Source organism: Micromys minutus, assembly GCF_963924665.1.
Source record: "Micromys minutus genome assembly, chromosome: 5".
NCBI classification, from domain to species: domain Eukaryota; kingdom Metazoa; phylum Chordata; class Mammalia; order Rodentia; family Muridae; genus Micromys; species Micromys minutus.
The window spans coordinates 43,598,146-43,622,896 of NC_137974.1; the positions used below are offsets into that span (position 1 = coordinate 43,598,146).

At 46.4% G+C, this 24,751-nt stretch overlaps 1 protein-coding gene across 2 annotated transcripts in view; it reads right to left on the reverse strand.

The window, feature by feature from the left end:
- Window positions 1–24,751, reverse strand: part of ABCC4 (ATP binding cassette subfamily C member 4 (PEL blood group)) — a 201,406-nt gene that overhangs the window by 22,105 nt on the left and 154,550 nt on the right. For both annotated transcript variants that reach the window (XM_080916846.1, XM_080916845.1), the window contains 3 exons: window positions 23,483–23,674; window positions 12,949–13,104; window positions 3,599–3,688 (listed from right to left, as the gene is read on the reverse strand). In XM_080916846.1, coding sequence (XP_080772972.1) covers window positions 3,599–3,688; window positions 12,949–13,104; window positions 23,483–23,674 — 438 coding nt within the window. The remainder of the gene's footprint in view (window positions 1–3,598; window positions 3,689–12,948; window positions 13,105–23,482; window positions 23,675–24,751) is intronic.

Consider the following 24,751-nt stretch of genomic DNA (forward strand, 5'->3'; position numbering starts at 1 on the left):
AGCAGTGGGAAAGCAGGTGAGAGACTATTGACTTTACACCGAGAAAGGTAAAGGCACTGTGTCTGGAAAGAAGAGGCAGAAGTGAAACCATGAGTATATGGAGGGAAGGGGAGCCAAATCCAGGAAATGCAGGGCCTGGGGAGATGGGCTGCGTGTGGAGGAAGTGCCGAGAGACACATTTCCTGATGTGTCTCCCTGATGCTCGGGTCTCTGCTCCAGTGTCCTGTACCAGTATCTTCCACCGTATCCTAAGAGATCTTCCCATCTAGATGACTGTGACACCCACGGACACACCGGCTTCTTCATGGCCTGCTCCAGTCCAGGCTAACTTAAGACAGAAACAGTACGCGGCAGAGTCGGTTTCAGTTTTCATTTGTCAGGTCCCGTCTTTAGTTACTACTTCCACCTTTTTACACAGCCGCCTATTCCCACTAGGTGCTCACAGTAGTAACATTTCCTCTGTTATTCGATGACTGTTTGGAGTGTACAACTTCAGCGTATCCAGAGAGCTAAGAACCAAAATGAACAACATTCACAGGAATGTTTCCTGTCTGAATGGCAAAGCCATCTTTCGTCTCTGGGGCTCTCCTCTCCAAGAGAGGAAGGGGGTGTGAGACAGGAGGATGTAGGAAATACTCCACTTCTCCCTTCTACTTCCGGCTGTTATGAGGATAAGAAATAGCAGCATGCTCTGAAGGACCTGCAAGTGAACCCGTGAGCTTGGGTTGCCATTTGCAATGACATCCTTTATTAACAGAACCCAGAGTGTGGGTTGCCCTCCCTCCCTCCTTCTCTTTACACACGCTGTCTTTCAGGCCACAGCCCCTCGGGCATGCATGTTTTAGTCTGCTTTAAAAAGAACAGCCAAGGGCATCAGCTCTCCCAGCATTCACGGAAGGCGGGATTTGCTCTGGTGTTTTATGTCCCCTACATGAACAATGCTTCATGACAAGACTTCTTAGGTCATGTGATTCGGAATATATGTATGACCAAGACCAGCTAGGGAGACAGCTCACGCAGGAAAGTACATGCTATGGTGCAGGGACGTGACAGCAGGCCCTGGACCCCATGTAAACGTGGGAGGGATATGGTGGTGTAGACCTGTGACCCGAGCTCAGGGAAAGAAAAGTGGATCCATGGGCCTAGCTGGTCAGCAGTCTAGCCTAACTGGTAAGCCTAACTCAGTGAGAAATCTGAAAACGTCTCGACAGAGAGTGATTGAGAAAGTAATCCTATGTCAAGCTTTGGCCTCCACAAAAATATACAGTCGAGTGTATTGGTGTTCTTCCACAACCGTGTACACAGAGGAACACACACACATATGCACACCCACACAAAAGGGGCCAGCGAGATTCATACTATAATATTGATTCTGATTTTTAGAAAATATCCAACTCAGTTTCTTAAAAATATTACCAAGGCAAAGAGAGAAAAAGAACGACTGCATGATTCATGCCACACTTCTAAGATGCACCAAAGACGCTGGAGGTCAGCCCCGGACATCTCAACCTGCGTAGACTTGGGCCTATCTGAGTTTCTTCTCATAACTGTTTACAGCAGCTCTGGGCGGAGTCTAAGCACAGGCAACCCTCAGGTGCTGTCTAACACTTCCGCCACCTCATTTCTGACTGAGGGAAACTGCTAAAATCTCTTTTTGTGGATGGCAGGTGAAAACGAGCACACGGCAGCCAAGTTTGAAGATGCCTTTTGGTTAGACTGCTTCCTGGTGAACATTACCATCTGAGAGTCTCTGGAGAGAAACTTAAGCTCTGAAGCAAAGAGAAAAAGGAGTTACTGGTACTTCCTGTTTTCTCAGGGTGTGCCACAATCCTGCACTGGCTTGTCCCGTCTGCCTGTTCTGTTGATGTGTAACTCTCCCGACATCTTCTCCCTTAGAATTATACATATACATATACATACATATACATAACATATACATATACATAACATACACAGATACAGATACATATACATAACATACACAGATACATATACATAACATATACATAACATATACATATACACATACACATACATAACATATACATATACACATACACATACATATATAAAACCCCAGAAACTCAAACGAAGTCAGAGGCCAGTGCCATCCACGCTGGGAGTTGGTGAAGTAGTCACCCAAGTTAGGAAAACAAAATCCCTGCAGAGGAGGTGGGTGTGTGAGGGCTCAGTGCTGCAAGTCCTCAGAAGCAAGAGTTGCTGGCGGGAAGCTGTCAGGCTCCAAAGTGGTGTGCGCACACAGTCAGAACCCACCTTGAAGCTGAAAGGTTTCAGAGCTTAGCCGAAAGGATGACAGGGGAGAATGTGCTACTCCAAAACTGACCGTGATAATGGCAGTGGGAAGATTGTCCCCGAGGTCTGGTGCTTTTTCGGTTTTGTCTCTAAGGAATGAACCGTGAGTCTCGGCCGTGAAGAGGAGATCAGCCGGTTACTGCATATTCTTATTTTTTTAAAGCACAATACTGAACAATGCTCTGGGAGGGACTTCTGTCATTAAGCAGTTTACAACGAATCTGCAGAACTAGAGTGACCTTGCACCTGAACAGCCGAAAGCCCCTGCCCTCTCGAGTAAGGAATCCCTGAGAAGCCGTCTGCTGGGACGCACTACACAAATAACAGGAAAATCCTCCAAAATTAAAGGTATCAATACGGAAATTTAACCAAGGCTCCAGGAGTCTGCGAGCTGGACTCTACTGTGGTGTTACAATGACAGGTTTGTCAGTAAACAGCTCTCTCATGGTCTGTGTAATTTGCTTTTATAAACACTTTCTTACGAGGCTTGACCCACTCCAGAACAGTGGGTAAGTATGACATCATTGTTCCTTCAGTTACTAATGAAAACAGATGCCTCATTTTCCTATACGCACCCCCCCCCCCAAACAAGGCAGTAAGGTGAATGGCTGCTGCAGAGTGCTACCCACTGAGCCACACAGCCTACTTTCATGAGCTTGTGTGCTTCTGTGCACCTGTCAATCATGACAGCCCACAGAGTGACGTGCTCCCTTAGAAGGAGGTTCTGTCGATGGACCCTCACATACTCCTCCTGTTTGTGTGCGTGCAATTCTGCCCTGACTGCACATGGCCTCGGGGTCTTGGGGAGGAGCTAGAGCATATAGACGGGGAGGGCTTACGGAAGGGGAACTTGTACAACAGAGCTATGCTAGGTTCGAATGTTCCAGAATGGCAGCTTTAGGGTCGCCCCTACTACAGTCCCTTCATTCACACTCTGTGAAAAAAAAGAATCCCCCAGGGGGATCACTGGTGAGCCTAACTGTGGTTTGTCCTGGGGAGGTGCCGAGTGGGCAGACTTCATTTATATGCGGCCCCGCCCCTGGGAAGAATTCTCACAACAGTGTAAGACTTCTGGTCTCTAGGAGAGTTTGAGCTGTACAAAGGACAAGCAAGATGATGCATTTGGCTGAGGCAGATTTGGGAAAGTTAAAAGGCACCATGAGGCGTATTATTTTATATACATTTCACATCCACTCACAAGCATGGCAAATGAAGGCAGCTCACGAACTAATCCCTCTGCTCCACCAAAATGCTCTGAACACATAGATGCTAACGGTGAAATTACCTCCTCTAGGGCTTTCCACAGCTCCTCGTCCGTGTGCTCGTTAAACGGGTCCAGGTTCTTCCTCATTGTTCCAGTGAACAGAACAGGTTCCTAAGAGTCCCCCCAAAAAAAGAGTCAGTGTCACCACCGCATTCTGACTTTCAGGACGGAACAGAAAGAAAGACAAAGGCACCCAAATTCACTACAACCATTGATTCTAAGGTTTCACATACTTGGTCACATGATGTCATCTCTATTTCTCACCATACACATGTGCTCCAAGATACCTTCCCAGAGCAGGGAATGCTAACAAAATAACCCAAAAAACAAAAAACGAAACTGTGCCAGTTTGCCATCTTAAGACCAGAAGGAGGAAAGTGGGTGCCTGGTGTTAAAAATGTGTTCCTTGTCACCAACAAAGCTGTATTTATTGAAGTGCCTTGAAAAGTTACGTGCCAATGCTGACAGGGCTCTGGAGAACAAGTGGTGTGAACAGTTCGGGCTTGAGGTGAACCTGTTGGGGTGAACCTGTTATTTCTTCCTTCCGTGAAGAGTCTTCTGGGACACAATCTATTCTTCATCCAAATAGGATGGCAGTTAATGGGGCTCGTGGCCCCTCCAACCCTCTGTTGTCTCATCAGCCAACCCCCACATTGTCTTATCTGTGCATCAGGATTGCCTGTCGAGCGACCCTCATTACTAGCTATGAGGGCAAGGCAAGCCCCACAGTGAAGTTCAGAGGGGAGCACATCTTCTGTTCTGCTCCGGGAGGAGCTCACGATCACTCGTCTCCTGAGTCACACGCCGCCTTCCAGATCTTAAGGCAGCGTCTTGCACGTGTGCTTAGGGGAGGCTGTGTGGATGTTCTAGGAGTTCTAACAACCTCGGCCATAAGACATGAGCAGGGACAAGAGCCCAACTGGCTGCTAAGAGCCGTGAGGTGCACAGATGTGAGAGACAGAGAAGTCAGGCCTTTTCACCGCTGGAGACCTGTTCCTGGGCTACAAGTGTCACTTAGCCTCGAAGCAGCGTCTTTATCGCTTAAAAAACCAAGGAGGACTTTTCTTTAAAGGCTGATACTGATATAGCTTCTGAGTTTTAGGCTAGCTGGGGGGGTGTATATAGAAGACCAGGGCTCGTAGCACCCCATGTGTACCCCTTAAAGGACCCCCCAAACTATGTCACTGTTGAATTTTGTTTGTGCAAAGCTGATTGTGAAGTCATAAGAAATTTGAAAATGGCGACTAGAACAAACTGAAGGAGTTCGAAAGGCTTACCTAAGGTTATGCTTAAAATGACAGAATTTAAGATGAAAGACAAACAGCCATCTTACACGTGGTGGGACCTCCTTATCAGTGGAATAAACATCATTCTTCCGACTTCAGATTTAAAACACACACACACACACACACACACACACACATACGGAGAGAGGGAGGGAGGGCAGACAAGCACACCTCAGAGACTCTAACAAGACCAGTAAATTCTCTTCTTGCTCACCTGAGGTTCACAGAAGGCATGTTGCTGTCTGCCAGCTGTCCTCTCTCTGAGGCTCCTCTGCTCTCTCTACAAAGGCTCAGGGCCATGGCCAATATGCTACCCAGAGACCCCAACTGAGGGGCTCTAAGGAGGAGTGTATGAGGGCGTGAGGGAACCATGTTAGGAGTCAGCTTTGAGCCCCCGTGAGAAGTGAGAGACGGCTTGTTTATGTTAAGGGCGAGTCATTTCCCTTGTCCAGGTCTGATATTTACCTCAGCTTCTCTTCCTCCAGGTTTCATTCAGACAGCAAAATCGCTTCCAGTACGTCAGGTTTAGACTCTGACAGCGACCAACCTCCTCAACTTCTGCAGGGCCCCACCTTGGACACTAATGCGTGTAACTGACTACTGCTAGTACAATGTTCATGATATTAGCATAGTAGGGATGGAGGTTTGGTGCTGTAGAGAACAGCCTCGGGGATGCACAGTTCTGGCCCCACACCCCAGATACTCATGCCTACCTTATCCCTACCTCCTCCCACTAGGGACTCCTTCATATTGTGTACATCAGCTGCACAACAGAAACACCTGCTTCACCTTGTGTGCTAAACGCCAACCTCAAACAGGGGGCCCTTGGGAGGTTTGGCTAATTATTCCCAGACCACCGTTTGCTAAAGTAAGAGTCCTTATGAATTCTATACTGTCAGCTCAGAGGGAATATTGGGCAAGCACTCATGTTTATTTGGCAATATTAGAAGAAAATAATTAAGTAAACAAGAGCAATTTTCTTTGTTACAACACGCCAGACACATATTTCATAAGTAAAATTTCATCAAGACTTGTTGAACAAGGAGAATGATTTTACTAAAACATTAACTGATTGGAGCTATATTTTCTTTAAAAGTAGCAGGCAATTTGTCCACAATGGCGCTTTTACTAGGGCAAACACATGATGCACGCCGTTCACTTCCTTTATCTGCTTGTCAAATAAATCCCTAATATTATCTTCAAGAGGTAATAAAAAAGTGCTCATGGCAGACACATACTGAGAGAGGAGATAAGGGTCAAGTTAATTATCATTTCTGATAGATATTATTATTTAAAGTACCCACCTCCATGTGATGAAGCACACAGACTAGTCTTACAAATCAGTGCTGGAAAAATGTTTGTAGGCAGAAGCTTTCGGTGTGAGGATCAGTGGGAGGAGCCAACAACCCAATTTATTAGCCTCGCTGCATCTCCTGTGATGGTATAGGCTTTAATAAGAGTAAAATTGGGAAATAAATGCACCTGGTTCAATACAGCAATAAAATCAGAAGCCTAGTGTCAAGATGGTTTCTCATCATCAAGTTACTGTTGTAAGTGTTTGCACCATGTTCAGCAGCAGGTTTTTGGCTGGTACTAACATGACACACGTTCTTATTAGACATGTCACCCTGGAGTGGCCAGTCTAGATGAAGGCATCTTGGGTGGTGAGCTGATAATCTGTCCCCAAAACTAGAGACTTTACGAGGTCTTTGGAGAGTGCTGACTACAAGCTGGGTGTCCCTTATGCTAAGAAGAAACTCAACCCGTTCAACAGTCAGATGCTTAAGCCAACCAGGGACCAGGACAAAAAGAGCATCCCTCCCGTAAAATATCCATGCCTCGGGGGTTGGGCTGTGCTGTGCAGCGTTTCCCAGGCTCCCTGTCTACCCTGATCCAGCGTGTTTCTGGTCTCAAAGGTGGCATCACCTGAAGTCCCCTAGTCTTGGTTTCTCCTCTTCCTTAGTCCCGTAGCCTCAGAATGAACCGATCATCATGCATTCTCAGAAGAAAAGAACATTGTTTGCCCACAAAGAAGGAAGAATTTAAGTCCTGTAAAGTCATCTTTAAATAGAAAAAGGTCACTAGCTCCAGGGAGCAGGGCCGTGGGTTTTAATGAAGACTTCAGTGTGCAGGAACAAAGGCGACTGCATTAGGCTGGGATCCAATTGTGTTTCTTTACTAGTAACAGCACACCTACCCTCTTTTCTCTTTGAAACACACACACACACACACACACACACACACACACACACACACACACCAGGTGATCAGAAAGGCGCCTTAAAGAGACATGGTAGCTCTGGTTAACCTTTTAAACTCATTAGAAGCTCAAGGGAATTGAAAAAAAAAAAAAAAGCAGGCTGTTCAAAAGGCACCTGGCTTTTTGTTTTGGTACAAACAAAAGAATCTATTAAACATACACAAAGAATCTGTTTGATCATGATAAAGATTACAGATGTTGGTACACATCAGCCCCTGCTAGCCGTTGTAAATGGGAATTTGCTGCGAATTGCTCTTTGATTGAGAACAACATTTCCTCGGTGCCAAAAAGACTGGGCTTTAGTTGTGAAGAAATTCTAACCAGAGAAAATATTTAAATTCGCATTTGCACATTTAGATGTCTTCTGATAAGTTACTCCCTGAAGCCAGGCTCATCTTGGGGCTCTCTTGCTGGTGGAGGTGATGGGGGTACAGAGGGAGTACAGGTGTCCGCCATTTGAACGTACACAGTGGTACTCAAGTGGTACTCTGTCTGGGTTTACTTGTTCCTTAAAGGAGCTCAGAAGTCCTGCCCAGATCTGTCACCAATCTTGGGGATTCTCTGTTCCTTAAACCCTATTTTTGAACTGCCCCTGGAGGCTGATTAAAGATGGGACCTTCGCTATCTACTAAGGGGAGGGGCTTAGCCAGCTACTAAGGGGAGGAGCTTAGCCAGCTACTAAGAGGAGGGGCTTAGCCAGCTACTAAGAGGAGGAGCTTAGCCAGCTACTAAGAGGAGGGGCTTAGCCAGCTACTAAGAGGAGGAGCTTAGCCAGCTACTAAGAGGAGGGGCTTAGCCAGCTACTAAGAGGAGGGGCTTAGCCATCTACTAAGGGGAGGGGCTTAGCCAGCTACTAAGGGGAGGAGCTTAGCCAGCTACTAAGAGGAGGGGCTTAGCCAGCTACTAAGAGGAGGGGCTTAGCCAGCTACTAAGAGGAGGGACTTAGCCAGCTACTAAGAGGAGGGGCTTAGCCAGCTACTAAGGGGAGGAGCTTAGCCACCTACTAAGAAAAGGAAAGAAGCTTAGCCATCTACTAAGGGGAGGAGCTTAGAAGATATGGCAGGATGGTTCTGCTGGCTTGGTTCATCTAGACCTGCAGCTCAATAGCAGAACTTGATTTCTCTTTTGCTTCCTGTGCAACACAATCAGCATTGGCTCTTGCACACTTAGGGATGCTTGACCCACGTCCCTCTGCTGACTGGGTTTCTCTACCTCCATTGAGACTCTTACCAGCCAACAGCCTTGGCACTCCTTTGGCTCACGGCACTCAGTGAATCCATGTTTCTACAATGATTTTCTATTTGTCATTTGTATTTTGGGGGCCAAGGCCACCTTCACAAACCAGTCTTTCAAAGCACCTGACTGAGCCAAGAACCTTAGGAAAAGATGCCTACTGGCTTTCTCTTACTTTTGACTTTACTCTGAGTTTATTTATTTTCTTAGGCTATCATTTTAGGAACCCTTCTTAGGCAGAAAGACAATGACTAGAAGATCTACCTGGTGGGACATCATTTGGTTATAAACATTCACAAGAAGGAGAATGTAGAAGCCTGGTTAGTGTTAAGTTCTATTGTTGCTACCTTGCTAGCTGATAATGAGTTATAAATTTCCTCCAGCCTCAGTTTCCTTCCTGGCTCTTCTTGCCTTCCAGGGCTGTTACAACAAAGGTCTCCCCTTGCCAGAGTGTTAATAGTCAGCAGGCGCCAGTCCATCAGGCAGGGCAGCAGGCACAGCATTTTCAAAGGGCAGGCGCAACCAGTGGCTCATGAAATCCATTTCGTGGCTCGTGCCTGTCATTTGTCTTTTACATAAACTAGATTAAGATAAACGGAATGGAAAATATCACAGCTCAGACTGGAGTGACAGTGCTTCATGAGATGTTTGTTTCCGAGCACGTGGGTGTGTGGAGGTGAACACATGACCCACAAGGCATCGGGATGTTCGTATGGAGTTTGTCTGGTTGGCCACATATCAGTTTCAAACCAGTGCGATCCAGACCATAGGCAGCTGCTGGGCCTGACTCTTCAGCAAATGAAGCTGGGAAGAAGGTAAACCTGGAGGCTGCCACAGTAACCTGTCCCAGCAGCAACTAGCATTTAGAGCAGCCAGATGAAGAAGACCTTAAGAAATGTGGGCAGGGAAGAGCTTCACTGAGGGTGAGCACCAGTGCCCATCACTACAGACCAGCTGTCAAGAAAAGCTCTGTTTATGTGAGAAGAACATTAGACCTGTCGGGTTTGAGCACAGAGATAGTTACTCTGCTCCACCCCGTGTGCGCATGAGCGTGAGGTTTTGGTACATCTCTGAGGACAGTCTATGAAGTTTGGGAGGCTTTGCTTGTTTTGTTTTTGCTTCCTGTTTCACTAACTTTAGTTTATATAGATAATTTGATTTAAAGAAAACCACCAGGGATTACAAAAGCATAAACAGAAATTAATGACCCAAGTCTTTCTGGAATGGCTTTTATACCTATAGGACTCGAATATAATTCTTAACAACAGTTAACTGTTTGTTGAATATTCTTAGGAACCACCCATCAGGCACTGCAATTGCTCATGCAGCTGATCCTTCATGAAGAATATGAAGCAATAATTACAGGAACTCAGCCTGAAGCAAGGTGACTTCATCAAGGCCCTTCCCACCCAGCATCAGAAAAGGATGAAAATATGGGCCAGGCTGACAGTAAGCACACATGGGCTATCCTGGGGTCTTTACACATTGCACAGTCTATCCCAGGCTTTATACACTGCACAGTCTATCCTGGGGTCTTTACACACTGGACAGGCTATCCTAAAGTCTTTACACACTGCACAGTCTATCCTGGGGTCTTAACACACGGCACAGTCTATCCTGGGGTCTTTACACACTGCAAGTCTATCCTGGGGTCTTTACACACTGCACAGCCTATCCTGGGGTCTTTACACACGGCACAGTCTATCCTGGGGTCTCTACACACAGCACAGTCTATCCTGGGGTCTTTATACACATGGCACAGTCTATCCTGGGGTCTCTACACACAGCACAGTCTATCCTGGGGTCTTTATACACATGGCACAGTCTACCCTGGGGTCTTTACACATGGCACAGTCTATCCTGGGGTCTTTATACACATGGCACAGTCTATCCTGGGGTCTTTATACACATGGCACAGTCTATCCTGGGGTCTTTATACACATGGCACAGTCTACCCTGGGGTCTTTACACACGGCACAGTCTATCCTGGGGTCTTTATACACATGGCACAGTCTATCCTGGGGTCTTTATACACATGGCACAGTCTACCCTGGGGTCTTTACACACATGGCACAGTCTATCCTGGCTCCTTTACACACTGCAAACTGTTTCTTATGTCAACCAACCATCATCTGGGAGACAGGCAGGAAAAGGTTCTGTGCTTCAGTGTCTGGTGATCATTTCTGCAAGGACGCAAATCTGGTCACTGCTTCGTGATCACATTCTTGGAAGCAGATCCACAGAGCAGTTGCACAAAAGGAGGGAACTCATGGAACACACCAAGACCTGGTGATGTCAAGGTGCGTGAGGCTTTGCTCAGATGTGTTTCCAAACCATTCCCAGCACAGCCAAGAGTCGTCCTAATGCTGCTTCTTTATTTAGGGTTCTTTTACTTACATAAGCACGTTTCTTTTACTAAGAAACACTAAAAGTAGCATGGGGACATGTCTAGATCCTGTCCTCCAAGGATGTGAGCGTACATTACAGATACACCAGTGTCTTTTGCCCATTTCTGAGATTCAAAGCCCTTGGGATTTGAACTCTTATTTCTACTATGACCCGGCTCCTCGTTCATGGAGGGACCTTGTATGATGAAAAAGTTCATTTTTTTTTTTTTTTGGTCTTAAAAGGGCTGTCTTTTTATTTTATTTTTTAAAAAAGCTTGTTAGAATATAAAAGTACAATATGAAATATATGCCTTATTGATGATGATGATGATGATGATGATGTTTACTTACATGAGGTTGCACATGCACACTTGTGCCAGGGTTTACTTGTGGAGCTCAGAGAACAACTTCTGTGTCAGTTCTTTCCTTCCACCATGTGGTAACAAGGATGAAACTCAGGTCACAGGGGTTGGCAGTGTGTGCCTTTACTCACTGAGCTGTCTCCTGGTCCCTCCCATTTCGATTATTTTAAATCTCATAGCAGTGGTGCTAAGTGTCCTTTGTAGTGGACATCACCAATCACAGGGCTTTTATTTTTCTTAAAATCTTAATCTCCATATCCATTAAACAAAATTGCCTCCTGCCCATTGGTCCCTAATGAACACCATCAGCTCTGTGTCACAGACACACACACACACTCACTCACAAGTGAAATTGCTGGAAAGCATTGAGCCCTATTATCATCTTGTGAGGAGTCCCCATGCTTGTGTGTAACATAGTGGCTGGACCACTTTACATTCCCACTAGGAAAACACAGAATTCTGATTTCTCCACCGTTTCATCTCAGTACCCCACGTGTCAGGGTGGGAAGTGCTATCTGTGAGAGGCCACAGGCTCAGAGCCCACACTGCCCTTCTCTAGGGTGTTAGGTCCTCTGTACCGTACAGTACGCACGCCAACACTTAGAGGCCCATTCCGGGCACAGGCTCAGGAGGCACAGCTGTTTGGGCCTTTTGACTCTGTCTCTTCTCTGTATTTCTCACATCAGGGGTGAGTGTGCATGTGTGTGAGTTCCCCAGCTCCCCTTGATGGCCACTTGATTACAGAGTGTGAAACATGCCAAAATACCCCCCCCAAGCAAGCCTGAGGCCATGTGAGCGTCAGAGCTGAAGGCGGGAGGAAGCCGCAGGCTGCACAGCTGCAGGCCTGTGGGGTCAGGCCCTGTGCTGCCTGCGGCTGTCTCACTAGAAGACAGTAATTACTCAATAAAGACTCTCTGAATTATACTGGCTAAAAGTAAAAGCAACTCAACAAGAAACTAAACTAAAGGCTTCTGGTATGTACGTAATCCCGTCTCTAGACACTGCCTAAATAAACATCTTCGGCTATGGAGTAACAAGAAAGAACAGATGATCAGCCCAGGAGGAAATGGCCACACAAACCTCGGCCAGCTTGTCAGCCACAGGCTGGGCCCGTGTGAAGCACTCAGCCTGCCCTGAGGTATTTAGCCTCCATCCACTGAGGTTCTCAGTGGCGGTGAGACCACCGCCTGCCTGGAAGTTCACAGAGATGCCATCCTTCCCTCCTCTCCCACAAGACTCTGCTCCTTCCTTCCTAAACGTCCAGGTCTGCGGAGTGTCTACGGCACACCTATATGCTCTGTAACTGACACAGCCTGTTAGCGCCACAGAAGGCCTTGTATGGGTATGACTATCCCAGAAGGGGAAGGGGGGCCTCAGTGCCTATGGCAAAAGTCCTTCAGTTCACTTAGGATCATGCTTCCCTATACAAGGCTCTTGCTCACTAAACATTATGGAATTATCAATGGACCAAAGTATAATACGAGGGAGGTTGAATCCAGAGTGAATCTAGATATATAATTATGAAATCTTCCCTTGGTCTCTGTCTGTGTCTGCCTTTCTCTCTCTCTCTCTCTCTCTCCTCTCTCTCTCTCTCTCTCTCTCTCTCTCTCTCTCTCTCTCTCTCTCTCTCTCTCTCTCTCTCATGTATACAGCCACATGCATGAACTCAAGATATCTATGAAAATACTTGTTGAGAATATCTGCTGAAGTATGCCCTATTGGCTATTGGTTAAAGGATCAACCCTTTCATCCAATTAAAAAAAACTAGCAATAAAATTAAAAGCAATTAAACTTCAGTAGTCCTGTAAAATAAGTGTGTGTGTGGATGCTGTAACTTGCATACCTGAGGTATGATTGACATTTTCTTCCTTAAATCGTGAAGTCCAATTTCAGTTGTCAAGATCTTATCAATCCAAATTTTCCCTTCGGGTTCTGACAGTCTGAAGAGGGCTGAGATGAGGGAACTTTTTCCAGCCCCAGTTCTTCCCACAATTCCAACCTGTAAGGAAATCCGGGGGGAGGGATTACAGATTAACCATCTACAGCCGACCTAGGTGAGCATGCCCATTTTCAAAGGCGAGTCAGGAAGCTACCTATTCAGTTCCCAGCCTCAGTTCTGCTGACCCGTGAGGCAGGGCAGTTCCTCGTGGTGGGTGCTGAACTGGCCTTGTAGGACATTTACTAGCATCCCTAGCCTGTCCTTTCCAGGAATCCTTAGCAGCTCCAAACCGTGGCAGCCTAAAATGTCAAGCCTTGGCAAATGTTCTCTGGGGAGCAAAGTGTCCCTGGGTAAGACCCACTGGTTACACAAGAGTCACATGAATGTCAGGGAGAAGCCAGCAGTTTCCTTAGTAGCTTATGAGAAGATGGTCTGGGTTTGTGCAGCCTTGAGCACTTGGATAATTCCAGATGAGTTAGCTGCTCACCCCAGAAGGGTTACACAGACAGGATCATCATTTCTCCCAGCGTCCTACCATTTACAACGGATTCATCTCTGATAGAGAAACTACATCGCTTGCGGTTATTAACCGTCTGGTGATATGTTGCGGCTCTAGAGGGAATACCTTCTCGTTTGCAAACTCGGGACTTCCCATCTTAAAAGGCAGTCACCAGTAGCCCAAACATCCATAATGAGACCAACAACAGCACCACCACAAATAGCTTTTGCTATTTACATGGGGCCTTTCATCTGAGCAGTTCAAAAGGCATTTTACAAACCAATTAATACCTACAGTTGCCCCTTGGGAGAGATCTGTGTGAAGAATCATTCCTCTTATTAAAGTCGGAGCAGAGAGAAATGAAGTATACTGACAATGAGATCAAAGAATCAATAGAGCGCAGGCGGATGCTGGTCAGGGAAAAGACTGAGTTGCAAAAACTGGTTTTGGGAGCAAATGCTTGAACCTAAGCGCAGAAAGCTAGCCTTTTCTCCAGTGAGCTTGCTCAACAGGTGAGAACGTCCAAGGAGATGACATCATCCTTATTAAAAGTCTGGAGTCAATGAAGGGCACAGGCAGGCTTTTTAATCGAATGTTAATTAATGCAGCAGATTAAAAAAACCAAACCACCTCACCACTTTAAACAGTGAGAAAGCAAACTTGACCTTGTGCTGGGAATTTTACGTGATGTCACTTGAACATTTCCTAATGCAATCAGCAGCGACCTTTCAGAAAGAGTGGTGGAGAACAACAGTAAGAAGGCTGGCTTTAGTTTTTAAACCTCTGTGGGTGTTCTCCACCTTATGGGCAACAGCAACCTGCACCTCACAGCCCTCGAAGACCAGATTCTGCACATAGGAATGTCTCTGCATGTGCATGTGTGTTCCTCTCATCTCTGGTTATTCGCTCATACAAACTGTCGTACGTGAAGGCAGAGGTGGACCCATGTTTGTGCCATGTAGAAAAATGGATGTGCTGGTGAAAACCTGAATGGCTGTAGTTTGTGAGGGACCATGTGGATGTGCCCATACAGATGAAGAAGACCCACTGTAGTCTGTGAGGGACCGTCTGGATGTGCCCATACAGATGAAGAAGACCCACTGTAGTCTGTGAGGGACCGTCTGGATGTGCCCATACAGATGAAGAAGACCCACTGTAGTCTGTGAGGGACCATCTGGATGTGTCCATGCAGACAAAGAAGGTTGAGAGCAGCCAGTCTACAGAACCCTTAACTCTAAACTTAAGTGAGAGTAATTTAAAGCAAAACTAAAAAGAAGCTGACTACTTGTGCCTATGAAGGTCAATAAATTATCATCTAAAGACTTTTCTCCAGTAGCTGATTCAGTCTTAGCTCTTTCAACCTCTGCCTCCCCAATTTGGACAAGGTTCACCCACAACAATTACGGTGGCCACATGTTAGACTTAAAAAAAAAAAGACTATGCGTATATGTGTGTGTTCGTGAGTGTGAGCGTGTGCATCTGAGGTGGAGCCTGGAAGCTGGCCTTACAAGCAGTTGCTGGCTGCCTGTTGTGGGTGCTAGGAGCTGAACTGGGGTCTTCAGAGGAGCAGCGTGTGTTCTTAACAGCTGAGCCATCTGTCCAGCCCCAACGTGTTAGACTTTTTATGTGGCTCAGTCTCCAGACCCCATGCTCAGTAGGACCAACATCCAATGTTCCACTCAACATAGGTCCTGCTATAGATCTCTTCATATAGGTCTGCCTAATCTATCTCTTTCTTCCCTGGCAAGATGCTAGGGAATAATTGCCCAACTGATTTCTAGCTTCCTCCTGGGCAGCCTGGCAACATTCTCCAAAGAACCTCTGTTCTCTAAGTTGATCCCTTTGTTTTTAACTTCCTCAGCAACCTGCCGAACCGAAGGCCACATTAAAATGAAAAAAATAAATAAACTCTTCCTAATTAAAACTAGTGCAATCCATCTGGAAAGTAAATAAATATTAACCCTCGTTTCAACACTGTTGACAGAATGATGCTTCCCTGGTGGATGCACGCGTGTACATGTATGTACATGTCTTAGCTGGGTGTTCCTAAGACATAAACTCATGTATTTAAATAAAGTGAAGTTAATGTGAATGCTGTAGTCATTTCCTGGTTCATGTGAACATTTCAGGCATGTATGCACTAGTTTTATTTATTTAACAAATATGTTTCAGCTGCTTACAAAATATTTCAATGCTGTATCTGCATCGTGTTAAATATCCTTAAAGCTACATCTTTCCATGCAACCTTAATGATTTCCCTAAAATAAATCCTTAGGCGTGGAACTACTGAGCAACAGGTATAAGCCTTCCAAAGGAGTGAGTCCTGCCATGCCAACCTCTGGAAGCAGGCTCTGGATCTCCACTGGCAACCCTCGCCTTGCACATGTCCCCCCACCACCCCAAATCAGCATTAGTTTAATTCCCCAAAGGAAGATCCTGTCCTCCATTTGTGTCTCACCAGGAGCAGGTGGCCACTGGTGGCATCTTCCTTAGTACTCGCATCTCTGATCCACCCAGGAAACCTCTGTACTCCACTCCTGATCAACTTGTCTACCCTTAGCACCGTAGACACTTGGTCGTCCAAATACCCTTCATTCTAATTTCTATCCGCCGCCCTCATGTGTTTTAAAAACGCCTAACACTGCCAAACACACCATCTGTCTCTCACACGGCCATTGCACTCCTAACAAATGCCACCAAAACTGTTTCTCTAACAAGTCTGTGACCTACAGTGTTCAAGTAACCCCGGGACCATTTGTTTAGGACTACACTGGTTTCTCCTGTATGTAGGCTATATTTTCTGTCATGTTTTAGGAAACACCAATTCCACAAGAGAGTTAAAAGTTCATCTCAGGCTTGAGAGATTTATGAAATTATCCCCAAAATGTTCATGTGCACAGTAGGAAAGTCAGAGAAGACAGACCTAACAGACAAATACCATAATCAAGACTGGAACAGTAAGGGGTAAGTGGCTAAGCCACCTTACTTGTGGATAATGACAGCCAGGTCTGATAGCATTCTTTACCATGTTGCTCCCTGTGCTGGAGAACAGTAGACATGAGGTCCTGGGACTCTTGATTTTGCAAAGCAGAAAAGCAAAGTTTCTTAAGGACCTGAGCCTGTCCCTATCAGAGAGGGACTAAAGCTTAGGTCAATCCCTGAGTTATCCATTTTGTGGGAAGCTCCCCAGTGTTGGGAAGTGGGACATTAGGATACTTGCCAAGCAAGGGGTAGTTATTCACAGGACAAACTGGGACACCTGGAAAGGAGTGAGGTGCTGTCCAGTCTACGGCAGTGAAATTACTTAAAAAAAAATGTGTGTCAACATGTGTCACAACTTGTGGGTGATCAGAGAACAACCTGTAAAACAGTATTCTATCATTCAACCACTGGAGTTCAGGGTTCGGGATGGGGGTGAACTTGAGTCATCAGATGGGGCAAACACCTTTCCGGCTGAGCCATCTCACCAGCGCAAAAGAACCAAAAACTGACAGTTCATGGGCTGGTATGTGACAGAGACTGCCCCCAGGGAATGGCTGGATCACAAGTGAAACCAGTCTATGACCACCAGAAAGATGCAACTCCATGCATCACCATGTGACCAGGAAGAATTTTATTACCTAATAATGGACAGAATTTAAAAGTTAAAAAAAGAAAAAAAGGGCTGAGTAGTCATGGCTCACACCTTTGATAAAAGCACTTGGGAGGCAGAGGCAGATGGATGGATCTCTGAGTTCAAGGCCAGCCTGGTCTACAAAACAAGTTCCAGGACAGTCAGGACTACAGAGAGAAAATCCCTCCCCCCCCCACACACACCCGGCCTAGGACTCTAGTCATTACTCTCATGTGCCTCCACAGGGAGGGTCTCACAACATCAAGTTTAAGGTATAAGGGGAAATTTCATAGAACTCAAGAAAAATTACTCATGAGGTAGGATGCTTAGCTGGAGGGCTCATCGAAATGAGTGGATTTCTCCCAAGTTCCTGGAAGGGATGCTTCAGGCTCAGCTAGGACTGAGGGACAGGCTGGGGAAGTGAAGTCCCACACATGAGAAAGAGAAGAGCTCTCTGAGAAAACATTATGTAAAAAGGGGAAGAGGTAGGAAACTAATATTTTTGCACATTATAGCAAGGCTTAGCACACATATGTAAAAATGTATTATCAAAGTAATAGCTTTGAGCAAGAAAAAAAAAATAAAAAGATATCACACCCAAATCAATCTAGTTCTAGAACTGGAAAATGCTTTCAAATGCCCCAGTACTCTCTCAAATAATCAAATCAACCACAAAATCACCTCAATGAAAAAGGCAGTCAGTGTTTAGAAGCTAACAGAAGACCCAGAGTGCTTTTTTTTTTTTTTTTTTTTTTTTGGTTTTTGTTTTTGTTTTAGCTCTTTGCAGAAATTAGGAATCTTGTCAGTCATGATTACAGTTTTATTTTTTCTGTCACTTCCAGGGATCTCAGAGGAAGCCATTGGAAGACAACAAATCTGTGGTGTTGGCACATTCCCCTAAATCCAGCATCGAAGGGGCAGCCAGCAAATGGGGGGTGGGGGCTGGGAACAGGTATAAGGAGAATGAGTCCCATAGACACAGGTAAAAGAGAACATCCTGTGGTGTCTGCCACCTCTACAACTGCATAAACTGAGGCAATACACTCGGGGGTGGGGGTGGGGTGGGGTGGGGGTGGGGTATTCAAGGCACAGGTCAAAAAATGAAGTTATCACAAATACAATTCAGCCTTCAAATTCAATTTCCTGTCCAACCTCTTAGCATCTCAGGAAATTCTACCATTTGGGGTATTTTTAGGATGTAGGAATACAAGTCTGGGGCTACACATTCGTCTGTCTCTAACTCGTTCAACAGAGTTCCTTATATGATCCATCCTATGTGGCTTCCAAGGAAGTCGAAGAGACGTGTGAATTAAGAGAACTGTGCGGGGCAGCGTCAGGTCTGAGGAGCGTGATGTCGGCAGGCGAGCAGACATCCCACAGAGCTGTCAGGACCCCACCCCCACCCCCACAGGCTTCCCCAGAGCTGCAGCGCACACTTTCCCACACAGTCACCCACCCATCTCCAGACCTACAGGGAAGCCGAGAGAATAATTAGGATGGGTCTTTGCCAAGTGACTTGCCGAAGTTGCACATGGCATACCCCTTGGGCACAAGTTGTACATTTATTCTTTCACGCCACAAGGGTATCACTCATTAAATCACAACTGTGATTAGGCCATTAGGAAAATGGGTTGATGGCGGCTTGTGGGGTATTTCACACTCCGGGGCTGCAATGCAGCCAATGGCAGAGTATTTATTTGCCTTTCATGTGTAAGTCCCTGCGCTCAGTGCACAGATGCTAAAACAGAGACAAAGGGCGCGGAGAGGGGATATTAACCCCCAAAATACAGGTTACCCATGCTACACTCCACAGACCCAAAGAAGCTAAACAAGAAGGAGGGACAAAGGGCTGATGCTTGAATCACACTTAGGAGGGGGGACAAAATAGTTGTCATAAGAGACAGATGAAGGGAGGGAGCTGGAAGGGAGGGGGTATGGGAAGGAGAAGGGGGGTTCAGGGTCAGGTGTGGGAAGAACAAGAGAGATGCCTAGGCAGCCATGAGAATGAATGGAAATCTGATATTGACAGCGATGAAGAGGTGGGGGGCATCTCCAGTACAAGACTGGGATAAAGCAGGTACCCAAGAATCAATGGGGGGTGACCTTAGCTGTGACTCACAACATTGGGGATATAGAACCTGAAGAGGCCACCTCCTGTAGCCGGGGCAGAAACCCCAATGGAGTGATAGAGACACAAAACTTTCAACCCAAAATTTGTCCTGTCTACAAGAAATGCCGGCACGTGAGGTGGAGCACGGACTGAGGGAATGGTCACCCAATAACCGGCCCAACTTGAGACCCATCCTATGGGGAAGCACCAATCCTGACACCACTAATGACAGATACTCTGTTATGCAAGCAGACAGGAGCATGCTGTCCTCGGAGAGGCTCCGCCCAGCAGCTGACTCAGACAGATACAGAGACTCATGGTCAAACACTGGATGGAGCTTGGGAACTCTTATGGAAGAATAGCAGGAAGGATTGTGGGATAGGAACTCTACAGAAATACCAACAGTGTCAACTAGCCTGGACCCTCGGGGCTCTGAGAGACTGAACCACCATACAAAGGGCATACACAGGCTGGACCTAGGCCTCCCTGCTCATTTGTAGTAGATGCGCAGCCTGATCTTCATGTGGGTCCCAGACAACTGGAGAGGGGGCTATTCTAGAAGCTGCTGCCTGACTATGGGATATGTTTTCTAGCTGGGCAGCCTTGTTTGGCCTCAGTGGGGGAGAAAGCACCTAGCCTTGCAGAAACTTGAAGTGCCAGTGTGTGTGTGTGTGTGTGTGTGTGTGTGTGTGTGTGTGTGTGAGAGAGAGAGAGAGAGAGAGAGAGAGAGAGAGAGAGACCCAGAGGGGCCCCCACCCACTCAGAGCAGAAAGGGAGGGGGAAGGGGAGAAGGACTGCTGGGAGAGAGCAATGAACCAGATGTAAAGTGATTAAGTAAAAAAAAAAAATTGATTAATTAAATTAAAAAAAATAAGTGTTTCGTTATAGGCTTCTTCCTGCCTGTATATTACTTCTCATTCATTCACATTCATAGCCAGCTGTCTTCAGCATCTACCATGTACCCTGTAGAATACCAGGGTTCAGAGTGGTCCCTAACCTCCAGAAGGAAGCCCCAGGACACAATGTGCTATATCCAGAAACCCTAAAACAAAGCAAAACAAAACAAAAAACCTTCCGAAAAATACAGATCTATTTGTCTTAGTTACTTTGCTAGCTACGGTGTCAAAATACCCTCAGAAAAGCAGAGGCAGCAATGCTCTAGTCCACCACGACAAGGCACCCATAGCAACAGACACATGAGGTAGCTGGTCACACGGCCTTCACAGTCACAGAGAAGAGTGATGAATGCCTATACAAGTACAATTTCTCCTTTTCTGCAGTCCAGGACTCCAGCTCAGGGAATAGTGCCGCCCACAGTGGACTAGCCTCCCTCACGGAATTAACTAAGTAAGATACCCCATCCCCACCTGGCCTCCACACCACCCATAGGCATAACTAGAGGCCTGTCTCCTGGGTGACTATAAATCCCATCAAGGTGACAACTAGATTAACTGTCACTCTCAACTGTTTTATATAGTTTCTAAATTGTGGGGAAAATAACATAAAATTCTCCATCACACCTATTCTAAGCACAGAGGTCAGTAGTGCTAATTAGTTTTACACAATGGTGTGCAACCTCCCTTGTTATCCATATCCAGGGCTTTATAGTATGTAAAAATAGAACTCAGGTACCCTTCACCCGAATCCTCACTTCCTGCTCCCCTCTGCCTTGGGCTCTGGAAAACACCATTATCCTTGATGCATCTATGACTTGGACAAGTCCAGGTGGTACAGTGGGTTTATAAAGGATTGCATTTTTGTGGCTTCTGTGGCCCAGTGTGATACCCTCAGGATACATCCATGTTATTGAATGTGTTGGAGTTTCCCATCTGTTGAGGCCCCTACCACACTTTGCTTATCCTCTCAATTGGGTACTTAGGTTGCTCTCACCTTTTGGTCATCGCAAATGATCCTGCAATGAACACAAGTAGAAGCCTGTGAAACAGGAGCCTCCCAGAGAGACAGAGATAGTTAATCTGAATGAAAAGGGCTACGACTTGTCCTCAGAAGAACTTAGTGAGGGAGTTACAGACTCGTGACCACGGTCAGCCATGGTGAGGCTCTGAAACAGGAAAGCAGATATAGAGAGACAGCTGCTCTGTGAAACATAATGCTCATTCTAAAGGCAGGGGAAGGGACAGACTCCTCAAGGCTGTAAAAGGAGCTTCTGATTCTAACACTTACGGTTTCCATGGTGTTAGCTGAGTAAACTCAGTGACCCCTGCCCTTCCTGCCAGGGGAATGAAGGCAGGCACTACAGGGTACCACAAACTTTTCTCTTGCAAGGGGGAGGATATGGTGGGTGGGTTGTCCTGATGCTGTTTATATTCTGATGTTAACTCTGCCTCTTCAAGAGGTTGTTCTCCACCACCACCACACAGGTGATCTCATGTGAACCTTCTCCCCATTTTAACTGGTCAGTAAGGGCTAGAGCCTGTGATTGGGCAGTAGAGGGGAAAGATGGGACAGGAGGTCTTTGAGAGTGGGGGCAGATAGAAAGGAGAAGAGGAAGAGAGGGGAAGGAGAGAGGACTGAAGAGGAGGAGGAAAAAGCCATGATGGACCGGAACCACGTGGCCAGGAGAAACCAAAAGTAGCAAGGGGTCTTATAGCTGCGGACTAAGTACAGTGTTAGATCTGCCCAATCTAAGCTCATAGCTTATAATTCCAATAACAGGATTGTGTGGTTTTCAATACAGGCTTATTGGGATTGGAAATTCCAGCAATAAGAAGGAGCTGCAAGGCTTCAGCAGTTTGCTATCAACTGCAGCTGGGGAGGAGCGAGAGCTCACCCGGGAGCACGGAACAGCCGGCCGGCGCACATTGGGAGGACTTGGGTTTTGTGTTTAGGAGTGTGTTACTGAGCGGGGAGCCGAGGCTGGTGAGGCATGTGGGGAAGTGCTACTTATTGCCTGCTTTGTTATGGTCTGGTCCGTCCAAAAGTCTGTTCTGGTCCTGGCTCAGGATACCAGATGTGAGTCCCAGAGAAATCGCAAAAGGTGCACTCACTGGTCGATCGGTCCGCAGCCTCCCTAAAGCATAGAGAATGCCTGTGGCCTGACTTTGCGCTACTTTGTGGGTTCTTTCTTCCATCTTTTCCCACCCTCTCTTAACCAACCCTCTAATACCAGGTAGGAGGATGAGGGGAAGGGGGCATCCTTAGACTACTTCCTGCTGATTAGGGGTGCCAAGTTTCTTGGGGCAAGTTTGACCCCTGCCCTCGGGATATCTAATTTCTTCTTTCTGTCTCTCTGCAAACGACTGTTTATCAATAGCAACCAGCAGCATCCAGCCACCAGCCGGCCAGTCAGCCCCTTCTACTGGGGCCCTGGAATTTATATAACCTCTGAAAAGTCCCCAGAATTCCAAATGCCACACAGTCCCAGAAACTGTCTGCAGCTGGCAAAACCACGCCCCTGCTAGAGCGCAAGACACTCCATAGTCAGCTGCCGTGGACGATCTGAAGGAGCCCCACACCCCACACCTGGGATGGAACCAAAAACATATACCCATAGCATTTCTTTCTTTTTTAAAGAAACCAAAATTACAAGATTCTTACTATGTACACCTGCAAGGTTTCGGCACATCTATAGTTTTGTGATGGGCTGTGTTCATAGCTAACCTGGGCCTCGTGCAACACGCTGGTTATGATTTGGACACACCTGGGAGGAAAGCAAGGGAGCAGGGCACCAGGAAGAGAGGAGGGAAAGGAAAATGGATCAGAAAAAGACATTTAGTTCAACAACAGAGGAATAAAAGCAACAGGAAGGAAATACACCTGAACTTTAGGGAGGAGGATCCAGGGCTGACTTTCTAATGACTGTGCATCGTCAGATTAGATATATTATCTCTCGACTACACTGAAAGCTACTCAGGTTATATCCCAGCTGTGGCACAGAGGGTACCTCAACCCAGGGTACTCTACTGTACAAAGAAAGACTTGTTTCCTCCTCAATGAGAAAGTTTTTGGTAGAAAAAAAAATTATGTAATATTCAGAAAAATTTTAAATGTTAATAAGTGGATTTTTTTAAAAAAGAAATATTAATTTCCCATCACTCGGCCCGTTTCCGAAGAAGGCTTATCTACATCACCACTGGACTGCCTGGCATCATGGAGGAACAGAGAGTCTTGCTGACAGATTCAGGAGGAAACCAGCGTGTACACGTGGCCCTGTATCTAGTTGGAAGTCTTGGGGACCAAGTGGGGTCCAACCAACCTTTTCTCTGGACTTAATGAGTGCAGTCAGGTGCTTCAGAACCAGAGGCCCGTCTAAGCTGTAGGTGAAGTTCACATTGTCAAAGACAATCACTCCTTCATGGGGCCAGCCCGGGGGTGGGCGCTTCTTGCATTCCCAAGGCGCCTCCTTTTCTAGGTCCGTGTATTCAATCACCCTCTCCACAGAAATCATCTGAAGGAGAAAAGGCATTCACAAGGTCAGGGGGTAAGGAGTTTGATCGAGGGTATAGTTCACACACACAGCTGGGCAAGGGCTACTTGGATCTTTAACCATTGAAGACCGTGATTGCTCATCATTACCCGACAGCTTTGCTCATAGACAATCCCTTCAACCTTAAACACTGACAAGAGGAGGGGCTAAGGGATGGTCCAGTGGGTAAACTGATCGCTGTGCAAGCACAAAGACCTTTGGATTTGGATCCCAGCATCCAAGTCTCAAAATATAAGGTGACGTGTGATTGAAGATTGGTTTGTATCACCTCTACAATTCTGTAGCCTCTGATCATGTGTGCATACAAACACACTCGACACACGCGCATAGCAGACACGCACATGAGCACCTTCCACAAACACAATGAGAGGTTTTGTAAAATCAAATGTTATGACCTCTCAAGCAAGGATCTCTTGCCCCAAAAGGATACTCATTGCAGACCAGTCATCACATCCTCGACGCTTGCTGTAACCATTCCTAGCCTATGAGAGGGGACAAACGGACGAATCTCACCTTCAACATTTCTGTCGTTAGCAGGGAGAGGAAGCAACTGCATGTGGAGTAAACCTTCCGCAATTGCTATACCCTGCTACCTTTGAGAAGCACTTTAGAGATGGGAGCTTACCCTCCCAGGAAGGAGCTGCAGGAATCCTGGGGCCTCCTGCCTTCTACTCCAGGCATGGGAGAAGACAGGCTAAAACTAGTGATGAGCGGGTAGGCCAGGGGAGTGGGGAGAGCTATTAATTAAACAAACAACCTCGAAACACTGAATTCTTCTCTTACGAAGACCCATTGAGAAACAAAAATAAACAGCCCTCTGAGAAATTAGCTTATATCCTCTCTAGGATTTCAGAACTCCCCTCCTACAGAGGCATTCATTACATCTGAAGACAGCTTGTGATGGATCTAAAACCTGCTGACATGGCATACACGAGACAGAGGGGAAAGATGCACACATTTTATTTTACATTAACATTAAACAGATGGAGGCGGGATCTGAAAAGAAAAACCTCTGTTAGCCGCGATGCAAAAAATAAC